This window comes from Podarcis tiliguerta (assembly GCF_965153285.1).
Source record: "Podarcis tiliguerta genome assembly, chromosome: 10".
NCBI classification, from domain to species: domain Eukaryota; kingdom Metazoa; phylum Chordata; class Lepidosauria; order Squamata; family Lacertidae; genus Podarcis; species Podarcis tiliguerta.
In genome coordinates, this window is record NC_139543.1 from 50481881 (window position 1) to 50499005 (window position 17125).

At 41.2% G+C, this 17125-nt stretch overlaps 2 protein-coding genes across 7 annotated transcripts; one reads left to right on the forward strand and one right to left on the reverse strand.

Moving 5' to 3' along the window:
* Window position 1: 1 nt before the first annotated feature.
* On the reverse strand, window positions 2–13076 carry TDG (thymine DNA glycosylase). 6 transcript variants are annotated; one of them, XM_083401279.1, is made up of 11 exons: window positions 12688–13076; window positions 10157–10299; window positions 8792–9000; window positions 8225–8294; window positions 7733–7868; window positions 7565–7647; window positions 7380–7474; window positions 6947–7118; window positions 5165–5293; window positions 2696–3709; window positions 2–2646 (listed from the first exon to the last, which is right to left on the reverse strand). In XM_083401279.1, exons 1-10 carry the CDS (start codon window positions 13071–13073, stop codon window positions 3573–3575), a joined length of 1560 nt encoding a protein of 519 aa, XP_083257405.1. In that variant the 5' UTR covers window positions 13074–13076; the 3' UTR covers window positions 2–2646; window positions 2696–3572. The 6 variants fall into 6 exon arrangements, with proteins under 6 accessions (XP_083257405.1, XP_083257404.1, XP_083257408.1 ...); XM_083401278.1 differs by having other exon boundaries at window positions 2–2627; window positions 2679–3709; XM_083401282.1 differs by having other exon boundaries at window positions 2–2627; window positions 2679–3709; window positions 12785–12956.
* On the forward strand, window positions 12729–16410 carry UQCC6 (ubiquinol-cytochrome c reductase complex assembly factor 6). The gene is made up of 4 exons (XM_083401304.1): window positions 12729–12830; window positions 13376–13567; window positions 14654–14783; window positions 15422–16410. The coding sequence occupies exons 3-4, from the start codon at window positions 14676–14678 to the stop codon at window positions 15515–15517; spliced, it is 204 nt and encodes a 67-aa protein (XP_083257430.1). The 5' UTR covers window positions 12729–12830; window positions 13376–13567; window positions 14654–14675; the 3' UTR covers window positions 15518–16410.
* The last annotated feature ends 715 nt before the right edge of the window (window positions 16411–17125 follow it).

The following is a 17125-nucleotide window of genomic DNA, read 5'->3' on the forward strand; positions in this document are numbered from 1 at the left end:
ATTAAACATCCGTTCTTTTATTTATTTCAAATAATTTATCCATTTCTTCTTTCAACAGCACAAACAATTCAGCATTAAGACTTTTATTAAACAATGCCACAATTAAGCACCAGAAGATACTGCAACAATTCCTGGTTTGTTTTTTTGCAAGAAATTGGCAGATCAGAAGTGTTCAATACAATTTTTAAAAGCACCATGTTTGACAATAGACGTGCATTCACATTTCATTAACCTGTTGGTAATCTAATGGATGCTCTTTTAAGTAAGATGTTCCCCTTTCACACTTAACTAAAGTTACTACTGAGCTGTCCACCACCTGTGGCAATATAGCTTTGTGAAAACTAAAAATTGTTTCAGATCCCTGATGCAAGGCACTTCAAGCACTTGCAAGAAAGTGTCCATGTAAACAGCGATACATTAAAAAAAACCCTTAAAAAAACCTAAGGCTGTAATCCTGAACACACTTACTAGGGAGTAAATCCCACTGAACACCGGAGGGCTTAATTATGAGTAAACATGCATAGGACTGGGCTGCAAGTGAATCATTTTATAGATTGTTGACCAGATAATGAAAAGTTTCCACAGCAACTAACCGACATGATCAGAACCGGAATATACACCTCAATCTTATTATTTTTTTAAAAAACAACAATGTTGTGTTTGTGGATTAAAGCACATGATTTTGGAGGGAGATCACAAACATGCTTATCTCTCAATGAGCAGCAAGTCAAAACACTACATAAGGTTCAAAGCTGCTAGCAAGCTATGGATCTACTTTAAATTGATCCACTCAACCCATTGTTCCTGATCCAAACACACACAAGACATTTTTAAATAAATCCAGCTGTTTGTGGTATACTTAAATAGTGATCTAGACTATGTACACATTATGGAGACACAGTTCTTGCGCATAATTCAAGTATCCAAAGCACCTAATCAGCAGATGAATCAAATCCTCAGTTTGATCCTCTTATTGCTTTTACTTTTAAGCCATCTCTTCCCCACTTGTGACCAAAAGGAGGTGCGGGGAAGAGAGAAGGAAGCAAGGTATTAGGCACAGACAGAGCAAACACTCCTAGCATCAATTTAAGTTTATCCAAAGACAATGAGCACGATCCACTTGCATTGTGGGCTCAAAACTTGCAAGCAAAGAATTCCAACAGAGCTAAAACGGAGGCTGTTTTCTCCCTCCTCCACCTGTGCAAACAAGTCAGTGCGAAGGAATGTTAGAGGGGAAAGGGACACATCTCCTTCACTTATACCCAAACTTTTGCAAGGCATGGAGAGAAGGGGCTCAATAGATTTGTGAAAATGCACAGAGACTTCCCATTTCTCCCAACACCGTAGCACTGCCTGTATGAGTGGCCATGAGGAGGAGGGGAGGACAGGGCAAGCTTACTGAAATCTTCCATATGCAGGTGTTGTGTCTGCAATGCAATGTCATTGTGCCCCAAACCATTAGATGTTTTGTAGGCGGGCAATTATGTCCATTTCCTAGGTTAGGCTTGTAGCTGCCTGAATGTCACACCACCACCACCATCATTTTGGCCAGCAAGATGTGGAATGTGATATTCCCTAAAAATGAAAAATGCTGAATTCTGGTGAAGCTTCTTCAGATCAACCCTCTCTTGCCCCCAGTTCCTTTCCAATGTTCTCCTCCTCCTGTGGCATGTATGTATTTAAAAAGTGGTACCTTGGTTCTCGAACGGCTTAGTTGTCGAACAAATTGGCTCCCGAATGCCGAAAACCCGGAAGTAAGTGTTCTGGTTTGCAAATGTTTTTCGGAAGCCAAATGTCTGACGCAGCTTCTGCTTGAGTGCAGGAGGCTCCTGCAGCCAATCAGAAGCCGCGGCTTCATTTCTGAACAGTTTCAGGAGTTGAACTGACTCCCGGAACGGATTGAGTCCGAGAACCAAGGTACCACTGTACAGAGCATACATATTTCCTTCTTAAGGTGGTTCTCTATTCTGGCCAAATGTTCTCTTGAAACACTAAATCAGGGTTGGGGATCATGTGCCATTCAATATATTGTTGGGCTACAACTCCAATCATCCTGGCCATGCAATCTGGGGCTGATGGGATTTGGATTCCAAAAACATCTGGGTGACCACATGTTCCCTAGCCCTAAATCCCCACCACTATATCTTTCCATTCCAAGAGCTACGCTACAAGCCATTCCCCACCAGCAGCTCAACCTTCAGAGGGCAGGCAGAAGGGAACACACAAAATGTGGCGGTTATAGCATTCCCCTCCATCTTCCTGAGATAAGTGGCTATGAGATCAAGGTATTAAACTCTCAGAAACATGTGCACAGTCTCTTCATACCTCTCTTCTTTTCACACACACACAGTCTTTCTCTCACCCACTAAGGAATTGTTCACACATGCATGTTTATCATGAGCCATCAAAGACAATACACTGGAGGCAGGATTTCCATTTCTCACAAGGAACGCTTTTTAGGGCTGAGCCAAAAGTAGTAAAGGGAGGACTGAACAAAGGCATGTGCTAGGATAATCTTAGATCAGAACTGAAAGAAGTGCTACAACTTTCAGAGATCACCGTGAAAGGCTGTTAAAATGTTGATTTTAGAATCCCTTATGGGCCAAGATTATCCTCAAAATCTGAACCTGAAGCAGTGCCCTTACACTAAGCAGTGTAACTGAACAGTGTAGCTGAACTGAAGCAGTGCCCTTACACTAAGGGGAACCCACTTGCTCTTAGTGACATCAGCAAGCAGTCAAATCTGACCAGCTGCACAGCACTGTAATGTCACCACATCCAGTATATAATCCCTGATTGGCTGGGATCACTTGAGGATGAATGAAATGGAGAGAGTGAAAATGCCAGCTGAAATAGCAGCAGATATTAAACAACAACAACAGGGTGAAGGTGCTTGGCCCCCATAAAGTAACAGAGGAGAGACCTGGTGATCATTTGGTTCAACCCTTATGCTTTTCAATGGCGGCAGGTCACACATTCAAGTGGCAGTAGTCAAATGATGTACATACATGCCTGCACACTACTTTCTGCCATAAAAGCAAGACTCCTTCACACCAGAGGCAGGCCTACAACTGTGTGTAACAGATTTGCTGGACAATAACTTGCTATGTCACTTCCAGTAACAATGTTAGATCTACAAGCAGCTTTCCCTCTCCTTAGATGGACTAACACACGTATGAAATATCCCAACACATGAAGGGATAGGTTAAAAATGTACGTTCACAAACTACATTACAAAATACAGATTTAAAACAAAACAAAACAAAAGTTTTCACCAATGAGAAGTCAAGTTTTCTAAAACTGCAACTATGGAACCATTTAAATACAAAAGTCTCATACAAAATAAGAAAGAAAGAGAAAGAAACAGGGAAGCCTCATCTCTTAAAAAACATTTTCTTTAAGTGACCTGATTCATAGGTCTAAATCTACAAACACAAATTGTTATCATAAGAGAGAACTAAGAGGTAAAATGCTATTTAAAAATGCTTCAGTTGGAGAACTGAGGTACCATTCTTGACATTTGCATTTTAAAAAACTCCCGCAGAAGTTACGCTTCCCTTGAAAGGCAGCCTTTAAGCATTGCTTCCTTCTTCCTCTTGTGGCCTAGAATTCCTGAAATCTGGAATCTGATCTGTGAAAGACTGTGTCATCCACTGTCCATTGGGGACATCTCCAAAGGAAGATCCACTGCTGTACTCTGCACTGGTTGCTGCAGGAAAACAAACCAAAATGACTTAATCGTTTAGTTGGTGCTCTGGCTGAAGGAAGAAAAGGCATGTCCCCAAATGTGCTGGTTACAGATTTTGCCCACCAGGGGGCATTCATTCATCTGTTTACTGTAGCTGGTGGGTGGCTGAGGGTAGCCACCTCAGGGAAACTCTAACCCACGCATGTCCAAAGTTTGTTTTGGGGGCCTAATCCGGCCCACCGGATGATTTAATCCGGTCCCCGTGGCAGTATATGTCCTGGGTTAAAATCCTTTAAAAAGCTTAACAACTTTGGGGTTAAATTGTAAAAAACCACACAAAAAAAGCTCAACAACACTTTGGTTGGCCCTCACGCATGTTCCCTTCATCAAATCTGGCCCTCTTTGAAAAACGTTTGGGCACCCCTGCAAGTCTAACCCATTCCCCACCATGAAATTTTCAGCTACAAAAGCCAGCCAGCTGCTGTCCATTTAAAAAAGTTAAACACGTACAACTTAAAGCAACTAACTTACTCAATCCATTTCATTAAGAAAACAATTGGGGGGAAAACTAAAGATGGCCATATTTTAGCCAATTCTCCTATAAGAAAGTAAGTGTGCTTCAAGAATTCTATGCCTTCCTCCAAGGCATTCTTGTCGGCCTGTTTTCCACTGGAAGAGAAATATTTGCCCATCAAATGTCCCATCTTTGGAAGGGAGTCTCACATTGTGCTGACAATAATTATTGGGTTAGTGCCATTACTTTTTATTTGTTTTTTAGATGGTATTTTAACAAACAGTCTTGATCTTATGCAGCTCTGGTTCTAATATCTGGTTTAGTGCTCTGTTGCTTCATAAATGATTTATTGTATTTGTAGTTTCATTTTTATTTGTGAGCCACTATGAGAATCACTTGGGGCTGAAGAGCAAGACAGAAAATAAATGGAATTAAAAAGCACAACTGGCACTTAAAATTTGTATTTTGTTACTCCATTTCACTAAAGGTGATAAATAAGTCAAATAACCATGGTTAACTTTTTGGATTTTGGATTTGCTAAATTTCTCACTAATTTACCATGTCCCCCAACAGTACCCCTAGATCCTCTGGCATTAGCACTGCTGCTGCTGTGGCTGCTGCTGCTTATCATTATTATTATCGTTATCTTACAAGGGATAAATTGAGAGAGTGAAAGACAGAGAAAATATATGGCAACTGAAAAGACTGAATTTTACTTACACAGATTTATACATGCTTCTCTACGTCGGATTTTAAAAACAGATATAAAAAGTTACATGTGAATGCAGAAAGTGACTTCTACTTTATAACACCTTAATAGTTTATACTTTTGCATTGAGTTCCAAATGCAGTGTTGCACTTGTCTAAAACAAAAGAAATTAATAGAACCAATCCTAATTATCTTCTGCATCAGGGAACATGGATTAAAATGAAGAGAAAACAAAATATTCCCTATACTCTACCTGTTCCATTTGAAGGGAAGTTACATGGTTCACCATCCTCGGCTGTTTTCTCACCATAAGCACCCCCATAAGCTGCTTCATAACCCGGATCATATTTTTCTTCTTTGACAGCCATTTTCTTAGCATCCTCTGAAGAAACACATACATTGAAATCTTAAATCAAATCTCTAACCAGACATGAACAAGTGGATATATGAGAAACAAAAATGGAATATAATATATGATCACAGTGGAGAGACCTTAATATGGACAGGGATGGAAAGAAACAGTATGATACAATATGGAATAATGTTGGTGTGAATCAATAAAAAGAAGAAATATGGTTAACACTTATAAATAATTACAGTATTTAGGGGACCTATCTTGGACTTTCCATGAAATAAATGAAATGATGACTATGAGACACTGTAACTTAGAGGAAATATTGTTTAACAGACAGTGAAGTATATAGTAACTCAAATTGAGGATGGTTTTAAATAATTTTATATTCTTTCTGTACATGACCAGTACAGTGGAACCTTGGTTCTCGAACGGCTTAGTCGACGAACAAATCCGCTCCCGAGTGCCAAAAACCCAAAAGTGAGTGTTCCGGTTTTTGAATGTATTTCGGAAGCTGAACGTCTGATGGTTATTGTTTCTGTGGTGCCTGCACCAACTGGAAGCTACGTCTTGGTTTTTGAATGTTTTGGGAGTTGAATGGACTTCAGAACAGATTAAGTTCGAGAACCAAGGTTGCACTGTAGATGGAAAATCGGAAGTCCCTCTTTTGTCATTTTTGCTAATGTTTCTCTGTTTCTGCTTTTTTTGTTTTCTCATTCTCTTCTCTCTCTTTATCTCTGTTGCCTCCATCTCTTTTGCTTCTTTTTCTTGTATTGTATCTTAGGTAGCTGTAACCTTATTGCATTATGGGAAAATCTCAATAAAAACCTTATCGAGAAAAATAAATCAGATTTCAAACTTGACTTGAGCATATGAGGGGTCTTTCAACAGAATAACAGTTATCCTACTCAGAAGGTATATTCTAATTATACCCTTATTATATATGATTATATAATATCCAGTATAAAATAAATTTTAAGGAATTACAAGTTACAAGACCTCAAAAATGTATTAAAAACTTTCTATTTGCTCTCTTGTTAAGCTGTTTAAGGAATACCGTATTTTTCGCCCTATAGGACGCACTTTTTCCCCTCCAAAAATGAAGGGGAAATGTGTGTGCGTCCTATGGGGCGAATGCAGGCTTTCGCTGAAGCCCGGAGAGCGAGAGGGGTCGGTGCGCACCGACCCCTCTCGCTCTCCGGGCTTCAGGAAGCTATCCGCAATCTTGCAAGCCCGATGGGAGGTCCCGTGGGCTTGAAAGCCTTGCGGGCAGCAGCCTGCAGCCCAAAAGCTCGGGGGACAGCGGGGAGGCGCAGCGCCGCCACCCCGCTATTCCCCGAGATGATCTGGAGGCTGGCGGGGGTTGGAGAAGCAAGCGCGCCGTCTCCCTCATCTAGCTTGGGGATGGCTGCACAAACCTGGGGGGGAAATAAAAAAATTGTCCTTGATTTCCCCCCCAAAAAACTAGGTGTGTCCTATGGGCCAGTGCGTCCAATAGGGCGAAAAATATGGTAGTTTCACAGAAGAAATCATGCATAAGTTTAGGACACTTTTGTTTAAAATAGGTCAAAACTGCAGTCACCCGGTTACAGCACTGAGCAGCTGCCCAGGCCCACTTTATTTTTCTTATGTGGATTAGGTCTTTTGAGCAAATCCTGGTTATTCTGGCTTCATATGCTATACCTTGTGCTAGCTGCAAGTCAAATGTGTACTGCACTTCCTGGACCTCTGCATTTGACGCAACACCCTTGAGCTGATCCCTTAGGTCTTTCAGCTTGATGTAATAATGAACTTTATCTTGTGCACGAGGAAACTGAGCACATCTTGCGCTGGATGAGGGCATAACATAGCAAAGCTGTAAAAAGGAAAAAATATCAAAACAGAAGGCAATGTTAAATCAGAAGCCTCCAAACTGGTAGAGCATTTTTAAAAACACTAACTTTGTTTCAAAAACTTCCATAATCTCACTCACAGGTAGTGAAATCTTAAATTCAAAGATCATAGTTTTGAATAGGAGTGTTTTTTTTCTCTCCATCAGTGCAAGTTTATATCAATTCATTCTTCCACAAATGGTAAGATTCTGTGTTTTCATTTCATAACCAGGACAGGAACTTACTGTTTCTGTGTCTGGAACCTTATGTGGCTGGAGTCCAAATTCCAACTTTTTAACCTTCACTCCAAAAACCTCTTTGCTGAAAATGTCATAAATGCCTACAGTCAAATTAAATACAAATTGACTGTTAGTCACAATACAACACCAGTGAAATCAATATGCAGAAATCTTGTATATAAAAGGCTCACATTTTCCATTAAAAACTGCTATTTTAGGTTGATACTTCTGCAATTTTTGCACCAGAATCCGTCCTCCTTCCCGAAACTCTTTGCTAAAAAGTGGGAGGAAAATATTAAGTTATATAACAGGTCTGGAAATACCAATGATCTATTTACGGAATTCCAACTTGACCCTACCTGGAAAGGTCCTTGCTCCCTGGTGTTGTCCTTTCCACCATGTTTGTAAACCCAATACCATATTTATGTGGCAAAGTGTGGTCATCCATATGATTCAACTGTTCTTCACTTAACCCAGACAAAAAGAGACACTTCCCTGTGGAGGCGGAAAACATATGATTCTTATAGTTTGTGTTACAATGCAGGCAACCAGTACTTGAACACCGTGTCATTTTTGGCTCTCTTATTGGGTGCTTCCCACACAATTTGCCTCTGATGTTCTTGGAAGATTACTAATATCTTCTCACTGCTTAGCATTTCCTTTTTAGCATTAATGCTGAATATGCACTATTTTACATGATCATCATTTCACCCATGCAGCCATTCACTACACTTCTAGCAAAAGCCAAATCTTGCCCACAATCTCATTTCTCTAGCCCTTCTACAATCAAAAAATGCAGAATTAAAACTGCATTCTTAAAAGTTTCAAGAGATCAAAAAGGAGGAACTTACAGAAGTGGTTTCCAGGTCCTGGGTAATGATGGCCTTTGTAGGCTGCCATTAAACCTGGATTTATACCAATCTAGAAAACAAAAGAACAATTAAATCTTCCAATCTGTTCCATGGAATAACTCAAAGTGCTTTGGATACTTTTTATGCCCTGAATGGTTTAGGACTGGGTCATCTACAGGGCTGCCTTTTCCTGGATGAGCCTGCCCACCTATTACATGATGCTCCTATGTGTTTGGTTTTCCCAGCCAATCTAGTAAAATGATCACTTGAAACAACAAACGACCCTCTTCTTATCATTTAAAAAGAAAAAAAAAGGGGGGGATGATAAACTATCCTCATAGAGACACTCCCATGGAAAAACATTAAACTGTAGAGCCCAAAGGTCAAACAAGAGGAGGAGGTTTGTAACATTTCTATACAGAGCCCAAATCTATACAAGGGAAGAACAGAATGCTATTGTTGCAACAGACTACCACTGACATCCCTTTGGGGTTTACTACAAAGTTGCTAACTGAACTGGCTGCAAAACAGTTATCTACAGATAAAACTTTCTTACATTTGACTTACAATTACAATATCCAAATTGAAGGTCAGTATATCAGGAAGAGTTTTGGTTAACAATTCAGCTTCAGATACGCCATTAAAACGATCTACTTTCCTTTTGACTTTAAAAGTATCTGTGATTTTTTCTTGTTTGGCTTTTGATTTGGCAACTTTAGCAGCAGGTTTCTTGGGTTCAGAAGTTTTGTTTTTTCTCTTTCTTCCTTTAACAGTTGCTGAAAGACAAAAGGAAATGACTTTTTACTATGTCTTTAGAGATGGCAAAATACTACTATTTAATCAGAGATGATGTGAAATGCTACATTTAAAAATCTATTTCTAATAAAATATCTTTCAGCTAAACATGACATCCAACAAATATTCTCAATGAAAGCTGGAAGAACTCCACATCTTTCTAACTTATGCATCCCATTACTGCCATGAAAAGAGCATCAGATCGCTCTTGCTGTTAATATTTACCTTTGGACAGATAAATATTACTAGAAACCTGCTGGTACATGAAAGAGGTTTTTTTAAATGCCTTGCAAATGAGCTCTGGGCATCAAAACTGACCCCCAGTGCCCATTTCTGGAGAAAGTACACAATAAAAAATTACTTGAGAAATCTTAAGGTTATTCAAGTTTAGTTCTAGAGGCTGCTTTTACAAATAAATTCAATTTGCTATATAAATCACAAGGCTGCAAGAAAAGTTTGATTGCCTCAAAACTTTATTTTGTGCATTATCCTAAGAAATACCTTAGTAACTACATGGCAAGCAATCATATAGTTACTAAGGTATTTCTTAGTTGCAAACTAAAAAGTTGCATTATTAAATGTTATCCAGAAATGTGTAACAATATCCAAGAATTGTAAGGGGATTGGTAATGTACCATTTTAAATATTGATGTAGAATAATCAAGTGAGACTAAATTTGTAATCTTTAATACAATATGCTGGCCAACCATAAAAAAGACAGGATCAGTTTCTGAACTACAAAACGGAATAAAAAGGGTTGCATTGACAATCTGAGATTAATGTAATGCATGTATGAATACCATGATATGGACAGGTTATGCAACTTGTTCCTGTAACTTTGACATTTACCATTTACTCTATACAACAGAAATGCAAGTTAAGTATGTTCATGTAAACTGCTGCTTCATCAGTTATTAGAAAAAAATGTGCAAGCTCAAGCTAGAAGTGTCCACTCTTTTCTCTTACTACAATATTTTAAAACTGTAAAGAAAAGGGCACATTTTCACAATAAGCATTGGTTCAGGTCAGCAAAACCACCACTCTGAAGAATGAAGCTATCCAACTGTTTTCAGATATTCTAAAAGAAATATGTTCCTACATATTTGCTTAAACATTTCGAGGAAAAAATTGAGACACCTTGAACAGGTTCTGGAACAAAGTCTGATTCCAAAGGCCCCTGAAGTGCTTCCTCTTCATTCATCATCTCCATGTTTGGAACTCCAGTCATCATTTGATGGAATGGAAAAGGATAAAATGCTGGTTGAAGGGCAGTATAATGTCTTTAAAATAATAATTTAAAAAGGTTAACATTACTACCATTTCAAATTATAAATTTGGAACAAAATTTCAAGTAGTATTTGACATGCATTTTCAAGTCTAGTCTGGTGGATTTCTTCCATGTTTGGCAACAATTCTCATCTTATATATTATATACTTCTGCTCCCACAGGATCACAGCCAAGGTCAACAATAAGGGTACTTCCAGACAGGTGCTTGGTGTGGAATGGGTGCTCCTTAGGCATGCACATCTTTTGCAGCATTCCCAAGACATTGTTTGTGTAAAAATACCACTCTATACTTCTCCATTTAATTCAGACTTACCCTTTCCAAGAAAAATCCAATTAATTAAAAAAAAAAATGTTGCCAACAGCCCATTTGTGAGATCTATTCTATTAACCTCCGTTCTGGAAGTATCCCCAGTTACCCTTGAATAGTTGTGCTTGCTTTTTGTTTGTTAAATATATGATCAGAGTGGTAACAGGGTTGATTCTCAAAGTCTAATTTAAACACAAACAAATAATTTGGAGAGTTACGTTTCCTGTTTGCATGATTTGGGAAAGCACAAAATTGCTAATCAAGTCAATGAGTCCCAACACGACATGCTAACCTGGTTCAAGCACTGAAAAACCCTACAAGCAGAGTAAAAGAAGTTACAACACACACTGAAAGGCACCACTTCTTGACAGCAATTCACTGAAAGAAAGACTGCATAGCGGAGGCAGGGCATTTGCCTTGCATGCAGAAAGCCCCAGGGCTCAGTCCCCAGCACCTCCAGATTTGGTTGGGAAAGTCCCAACCAAAGAAAGCTGCCGCCAGCCAGAACAGACCATCAGATGCATCAATGGTCTGACTCAGTATAACACAGCTTCCCATGAGACCACTTATGCTGCGAATAAATTGTTTTAAAAAGGTACCAATATGCTCATGCAAACTGCTGCTGGGAAAACCTGCTGTCATGGGTCAGATACTAGTTCCTATCAACAGTTGAGTTCATAAACATGCCCCATATGCTGTTTATTTTAAGAGTATCTGAACTGGACCACTGCTGTTGTACTATAACAATGGAGAAACAACTAGCATCCTCAGCTCTACCCTTACACTTATTAAGGCAAGTTAGTTTCCACCTTAAGTGTAATTGAAAGCGGGCAAGCAAAAACCATCCTTGCACCACTCTTTACAACTAGCATAAAGAAGCAACTCATCCACATTATTTGATCCTGAATACACACCCGTAGAAAGGATAATTGCTTTCCAAGGTAATAGGAAGAGTTTTGAATACACTCTTCCTAGTTCCTAGTTCCACATGAACTGCTTCAAGTTGGTAAGCCTGTTTGTGGATTGTACCATTTCACACTGCAGGTGGAAGCTCACTTCACTACACCCTCTTCAATTACACCAGTCCCATGCCCTTACTTATAGAAAAATTAGACACCAGAGGCTTCAAGCTTCTTTCTGACATGCCAGTTTTCTATGTATGGGCACTTTTTGATAATATGAATCATGCTAAGCCCACCCACTCACCCTGGTAGCAGCTTTGTATGTATGTATGTGCACATGTATATGCACAAAACATGCCTCTCTCATATCAGTCTCTGCCTTCCAACAGTTTGCCTTCACTCCTCCATTGTCTCCCGAGACAGATGGACACCAATCAATATATATGTGTGTGTGTGTGTTCGTAAATATTTATAACCCACCCTGAAATCAAAGGATCTCAGGGCATGGTGCAGGAGAACCATTTTTAAAAATTGCAATCAACAACAATAAACACACACACATATACAGGGGAGTCATGACAGTAAAATGTGTGCTGTGAGCGTACCTAACAGATCTTGCTCCAATATTACACATATGCTAGTAAGTATACATAATTGTGTGTTTGTGTGTGTGTGAGAGAGAGAGAGAGAGAGAGAGATGCAGCCCTCCATCCTGTGTGCATCTGCCCATGTATCAATAATATAAACACGCATCATAAATAACAATACAGAGGCGACCCAGAGCCTCGCTCACTCCCCTCTCCCCCTTCCCATTCCGGGCTCAGGCCTTGGCCTGCCTGTGGCAAGAGACCCTGGCCTGGAAGCCTTTTGTACTCGCCGCAGCCTCCTCCACGGCAGGAGGGGAGGCGACCACGGCCCCCTCCGCCCCCAGAGGGCCTTGGAAGCCCCCCTGCCCGCCCGCGAGCTCGGCCTCGGCCTCCTTCCGCCCCATCTACCTGGGGCCGGGCTCCTCGGCTTCCATTCCTGAGCGCTGGCGTCTCCCCGACGCCCACCTCCCCAGCTAGCGAAGGCCCGGCGAGAACTCGAGGCCTAGTCAGCGCCAGCCAAGCCCAACCTCCAATACCCCGCGACCCCCGTCGAGGCCCCTCCCCCCACAGCTCGCGCGCTGTACCTTCTGCCGCCGACTCTCTCTGGTTCCGCGGCGCCGGCGTAGGCTGGCCGGCCCACAGAGACAGGAAAAGGATAGACTGACACGCGGCGCGGCCTACCGTAGAAATCCGGGATGGAGAAACGTGGGGCTACGATTTCAGCGACGTAGGAAGCTTGCCTTTGCTCCGTTGGCCGACGTGGCTCGGCGTTGCCTGAAGGGTAGCAGCGCTCCGGAACCGCGGGTGTCAGGCTGGGTTCTCTCTCGCAGCCCTGCCTGGGTTTGCTGGAGGGATGTGGGGCCAAACGTGGGAGGACCTTCTGCAGGCGGAGCTGATGCACTGAGCTACGGCAATATTTTATTTTATTACTTGTGTGTGTGTATATGTATACATACATACATAGATACATATACAAAATTTTATTTTATTTCAATTTTATTTTATTACTTCATCATAGACATAGCAAAAATAGGAGTGACTTAGTTCATTAGCCTTATTATAGCACTGCCGGTCTAGAGCGAACGGGTTTCCTCCTTTATCTCCCGATGCGGAATATTTAGGGCTTTCCCCCCATATATACGTTACACTTTAGAGCAGGCGTAGAGCACCTAGGGCGAGAATTACAGCCATGGGCGTCTTTCAAATCTTCCCGTGAATGAAAAGGCTACACGAATGGAAAGTCTACACGCTATTCTACATTTCTATCTCTAGAGTGCTTTCAAGTTCCAGAAGAGTGATGGGACGTAACATCTAGTTGTACACGTGACTTCTTGACCTGTGCGTTGCTCTTGCCTTCCGCGTCCTCTATTGGCTCCTGGTCCGGCCAAAGAGAACCTTCTTTCGGCTTGTCCTTCGTGAGATTAGTCTCCGCCACCGACGAGCCAGTGATCAGGGTTGATGCAGGTAAGAGGGAACCTCAGGGCGGTGCTGCCAACCAGGGAGCTTTATGGAAGAACCCCCCTCCCCCAATCTCCTCCTTTCCGTGGGGAAGAGCCTGGCTTGCCTTTTGGCGTTGTGGAAGGACACGCGTGTCCGTTGGGCAAGATGCGTGTTTGTCACATGGCGGATTTGCTCGGTTTCATGGGTCTGGGAGAACCGTTTAAGAGATCCGCAGGCAACCCACTTCTCCCACCGTGGAGACTGCCTTTAACGAGCCTTTGCAACTGTTACTAGAGGCGCAGGTGGCCTGTGTCGCAGAGTGCTTTCTTTCTTTTTGATAATTTTTATTAGTTTTCAATTAGATTCCAATAATAGCCTCATTATAACAATACCAATTTACAATACAATTATTCGCAGAGTGCTTTCCATCAGCTTTGGCTGGTGGCCCGTATCTGGAGAAGGAAAGCCTAACTACTGCTCTCTCTGCTCTGGTAATCTCGAGGTTAGATTACTGCAATAAAGACAGTCCCATCTAGGGTGTGTTTCATTAACCCAAACATATTGTACCTATTTATGCCGTGACAGACTAACGATTTCCCCCCAGAAATTTTCCTGGATTGGAGCGCACAGCATGCCAACGATTTCTTAGATGCGCATGGACTGAAATTGCAGTCCCATGCACATCTACTTAGAAGTCCCACTGTGCGCAATAGGACATACTCCCAAGTAATTGTGCATGGGAGTGCAGCCTAAAACTGTTTTTCCATCTGTGTTGGGGATTTGCTGTGTGGCTTTGAGCAAGAAAAAGCACAGGAAGGATGATAGTAAAAATGCTTTCCAAGCATAAGATGCAGCTTTGTTTCAGGAATGAGGGTTGTATGCAAGTCATACTAGTGTAGTAGATCCATTGTAATCAACAAACTTAAGTTAATCAATTGAAATCCATTTTGAGCATTATTAGTTGGATACAGCCAGCAACAGGCACTGCCAGAATGTCCAGCATCTTGTGTTTCTATCCTGGACTTCATCATTTTCCTTTTATGTCATCAGAGTTCATGCCATTTCTTTGCTAGTCAGTGTCCTCGTCTTCCTCTTTTACTTGTATTCCAGTTGCTGCTAGTAGCTCTTGGCTATGCCTGCAGGAGTAGCTTGGCCTCGCTACCTGAAAATGTTCAGTGCAAGTATGTTGGCCATGTTTGCTGGTGCAGAAGTTGTCCATCGATATTACAGGCCTGATCTTGTAAGTGGCTTCTCCCCTCCCCACACGATTTATGTATTGGTTTGTTTGAAATAGTTGCACCTTTCAACTTCAGAAGGACCCCCAGGACAGATTACATCAAACAACACAGTAACACTGGCCATACACTTATTCCCCACTACAGCTCCGAGAGGTAATATATCTCCCAAGACTGTAGGTTGTTGTTTTTTACTGTCCATCCCAGGACAGACAGTAGCCAGCTTCAGTAGCCTAGGTCTTAGATGAGCTGCTGAGCAATAATAGTTGGCTTTTCTGTTGCCTGGATGGCTTTGAACACCTTACTCTTTTCCCTAAGCCTGCAGATCTGTGTCCAAAGGTAGTTCAAAATATTCCTTTATTGTTTTAGCCTTTTGTGCATTTTAAAATGGAGTGTGGGGAATTTTTGGCCCTCTTGATGTTGCTGAACCTATTATCCCTGCCCATTGGCTGTGCTTGCTGGGGCTGATGGGAGTTGTAGTTCAGCAGTACCCAGAAGCCCACACCTGGGCTATAGCTAGTACCTTTTCGTGGTTCATGACCTAGAAGTTTCCATTAAGTGTGCATATAATCAAAGCTATAAATTTAAAAACTGAACTTGTGGTTCTTGGTATCAGTATGACTTGCCTTTTTTCTTTTTTTAGACAATACCAGAAGTTCCTCCCAAGCCTGGAGAACTCAGAACTGAACTATTGGGGCTCAAAGAAAGAAATCAGGAAGTTCAGCCTTCACAACAGTGATGATGCAAGGATTATGTTCCTCCATGAACTGCTCTTTAGTATTTATAATTGAACCTGTGCAATTTCAGAGTTTTCTGACAACATGGGCTTTACAAGTCATCTAGTGTATGCCCATTTTCTGGAGTCAAAATATTTTTACTTGCTCCCATGCAATACAAGACAGTCTTTTACTTAGCTGCCTGGTTTGTCTCAATATGTACCCGTAGCATTGCTCTCTACATGTGGCACAATATGCCAGTACTATTTCCCCCCTTTTCCTTAAAATGGTTTCTGTAGGTTTTTGATGAGGTGTTAAACTTTTATACCCTTCTGCTGAAAAAGGTCTGCAGAGTGACTTCCAGAGATCAGTGAGCCAGGGCAGCCCAAGGGCAGGGACTAAGATGTGATACAAGAGCAAAAGGTATCATCAACACCCTGCAATGCAGAAATATGCAGCTGTCCGTTCAAGTACTAGTTCTTGGTTACACATTTGGTTAGTGTCAATCAAAACACCTTCTTGGAAAGAGTTGCAATGCACTTGCAATGGACCTTACAGACTGGTAATTTGGGGCATAGGAAGAAATCTGTCAGCATCTCATCAGCCCCTCACCAGAGCAGATACATCCATTGCTGTAGGCTGCTCACAATTCTATAATGGGCTTCCAACAAGCAAGGGTGTCATCCTACCTTAAAGTGGCTGTAATGGAGGTGGATTTGCAGGTTGGGGCCTTTTAAGTTCTAGCACTGCAGCCTCTAGTAAAAGGCAGCAAAATGACACCCACTAAAGAACAGTTGGTTCCAATGGTGGGAGGGTAGCCCAGTTGATGAAAATAATGGGGACTGGAGATGGATGGTTGCCTCCTTGGATTTTCACTCCCTAAAAGTGGTGGTGCAATAAACTCATGTTTCACAAAGCTGCGTGAAGTGTGCTTTCTGTAGGCAAGCCTTAGGCTACAATCCTAATGTCTCTACCTCATTGAGTTCAATAGTATTTCTTGAGTAGAAATTGTTAGGATTGTCTTTTAAATCTATATTAAGAGCAGACAGTTTAATATAAGGTGTTTATAGTTATCTGCTGTGCCAACTAGACTTTTTTCCTGCAGTGGAAGGTATCACTGCTGCTGTTCAGGATTTACTGCCTTATAGATTGACATATATTCTATATACAAGACCTTGTGGACGAGTTCAGAATTGACAACTGATACAAAGCTCAACTTGTCATGTGACCACATATGTCTCTGCTCTAGTTTTCTTTTTTTTTTTGCTGCCTAGCTCCTCGGTACAATGCCTCGTGTAGGCTGTAGTTCCACCTTGCTACATCTTCCAGCACCAAAATTTTCCATCTGTGAAGTTCCCATTGTTGCATATCACTCACACACATCTTAATTATGCAAGAAATGAGTGTTCAGGGTTTTTTTTGTTTTGAAACAGCAACTAGTCAGGTCTTGTTAATAAATGAGGTCCACTACTTTCATACAAAAAACAGGGAAGTAATTTAATTTAACCTCTTTTAAAAACATACAGTTTTTAATTAATTGGGCATTCTACTTGTTTGAGGAAGTACAAGTAATTTAGAACCTGCCTATTATACCTGTGAATAATTTGACAAAATAGCATGGATTCCTATTT

Coding starts and splice junctions, on each gene's coding strand:
- TDG (XM_083401279.1), bottom strand. CDS start 13,073: ATGTATCTATGTATGTATGTATACATATACACACACACAAGTAATAAA. Junction 7,475..7,564: donor AGCAGTTTTTAATGGAAAAT/GTGAGCCTTTTA, acceptor ATTTGACTGTAG/GCATTTATGACATTTTCAGC. Junction 3,710..5,164: donor CTTCCCTTCAAATGGAACAG/GTAGAGTATAGG, acceptor GTTTTCCTGCAG/CAACCAGTGCAGAGTACAGC.
- UQCC6 (XM_083401304.1), top strand. CDS start 14,676: ATGCCTGCAGGAGTAGCTTGGCCTCGCTACCTGAAAATGTTCAGTGCA. Junction 14,784..15,421: donor GATATTACAGGCCTGATCTT/GTAAGTGGCTTC, acceptor TTCTTTTTTTAG/ACAATACCAGAAGTTCCTCC.